The 1,638-nt window shown below is 36.8% G+C and overlaps 1 protein-coding gene across 1 annotated transcript in view; it reads left to right on the forward strand.

Annotated features, from left to right (window-relative positions):
* LOC107689818 (baculoviral IAP repeat-containing protein 6-like) overlaps nucleotides 1–1,638 on the forward strand; it is a 118,795-nt gene that overhangs the window by 12,616 nt on the left and 104,541 nt on the right. Inside the window, exon 2 of the mRNA XM_016487983.1 lies at nucleotides 1,118–1,299. Within this exon, the coding sequence (XP_016343469.1) occupies nucleotides 1,118–1,299 (182 nt within the window). The remainder of the gene's footprint in view (nucleotides 1–1,117; nucleotides 1,300–1,638) is intronic.

Below are 1,638 nucleotides of genomic sequence, written 5' to 3' on the forward strand. Positions count from 1 at the left end.
ATATGGAAAGCAAAGTCACAATGATTTAAAAATTAGTGTCATAAATTTTTTTGTCGTTCACATTGATGTTAAAATTACGTTTTCTGATTTGTGACATTACTTTTTATGTACTGCTAAAACACTGCTGGTCACTTTCAGAAGTTGTAGTGATGCATTCTTTTCCAAGAAAGAATGTGAAACATATATATTGGTTATATAATTTTCATTTTTAAATATTTAAAAAAATAATTTAAATTGATTTTGCACACTTAAAGCAATATCGTATCGCATATCGAATATAGTATTATTTAACAATGTATCGCATAACACATTTTTCTTCAATATCGCACAGCCCTACTGCAAAGCAACAAAATGGGATTATTGTAAAGGGGGGGATTCTTTTCTATACCCACTGTATATTGCATGATGTAATACTATCAGTCTTTAGTGCTGATGTAGGGATGTTGTAAAGAAGAGGTGCTGTAAACAATCTCATTTTGTGATTGCATTGAACTTTCCTTAGATCCGATTGTGGGTGTTTCCAGAAGGCACACGGAATCAGAACGGCGGACTTTTGCCTTTTAAAAAGGGAGCGTTTCATCTGGCCATTCAAGCACAGGTGAGTGTTACTCCTAGACTCCTTCACTTACACTTGACCTGATGTAACCTGACTTGTAAGTGCAAAGTACATAGCTTTAGTAGTTTACCTGGCACAACCAGAAGAAGCTTGAACTCAAAGGTCCCTCATTAACCCATGAAACTGGTGTCACGGGTCAGAGGTCGTAAGGGAGACTGACTGGATTCCCTCAGGCAGTCCATCTCATGAACATTTAAATTGGCAATAAACGTGTAATACACAACACTATTTATACATTTATTTATTTAACACACAAATACGTCTTATTCACATTTCCTTGCATTTGTATATAACACACCTGTACACACAAATACCATCTATTGTCTATTTAAATACTATATAATAAAATATATGACACATTAATCATTAAAAAAATTGAAGCAGCATCCTTCATGTCAAATATAGTTTCTAACTTAATATTTTTTTTTTTTACTTGTGTTTAATTATTTGGCATGTATGTTAATGATCACCCTCTCTTGTTGTATGTGTGTTTTGTGACAGCTAAACCTGGGGGCCGGGTGAGGTGTCAGTACTTCCCAGCCGTGGATAAGGTGCTGTTTGTGGACGATTACGCTGTTGGCTGTAGGAAGGACTTGAATGGGATCCTTCTTTTGGACACTGCTCTCCAGGCTCCTGTGTCCAAGCCAGAAGACATGGTGCAGCTGGAGCTGCCTGTTACTGAGGTATGCATTTTTTTTATATATATTGAGTTATATATATATGATATTAGGGGTGTGAACCTACACTGGTCTCACGGTTCGGTTCGGTTACGATTATCATGTCATCGATTCGGTTCAATTCGATATCACGATGCATCACAATGCATTGACGATGCACTGCATTCTCAATTTTTAATTTTACTTCACATGTATACAATTTTGTCAATAAATACAAGCAGTCAGATATATGAACTGTACCTGACGTGGTTTCTCAAGTTAGTGGTATTACCCCCTGCTAGTGATGTGACATTTGAACCGAGGCATCGGAGCTTGTGTCGAGAATAAATGGCCGTGCCAGATGAT

This window comes from Sinocyclocheilus anshuiensis, unplaced genomic scaffold (assembly GCF_001515605.1).
Source record: "Sinocyclocheilus anshuiensis isolate Anshui unplaced genomic scaffold, SAMN03320099.WGS_v1.1 scaffold918, whole genome shotgun sequence".
In the NCBI taxonomy this organism is placed as follows: Eukaryota; Metazoa; Chordata; class Actinopteri; order Cypriniformes; family Cyprinidae; genus Sinocyclocheilus; species Sinocyclocheilus anshuiensis.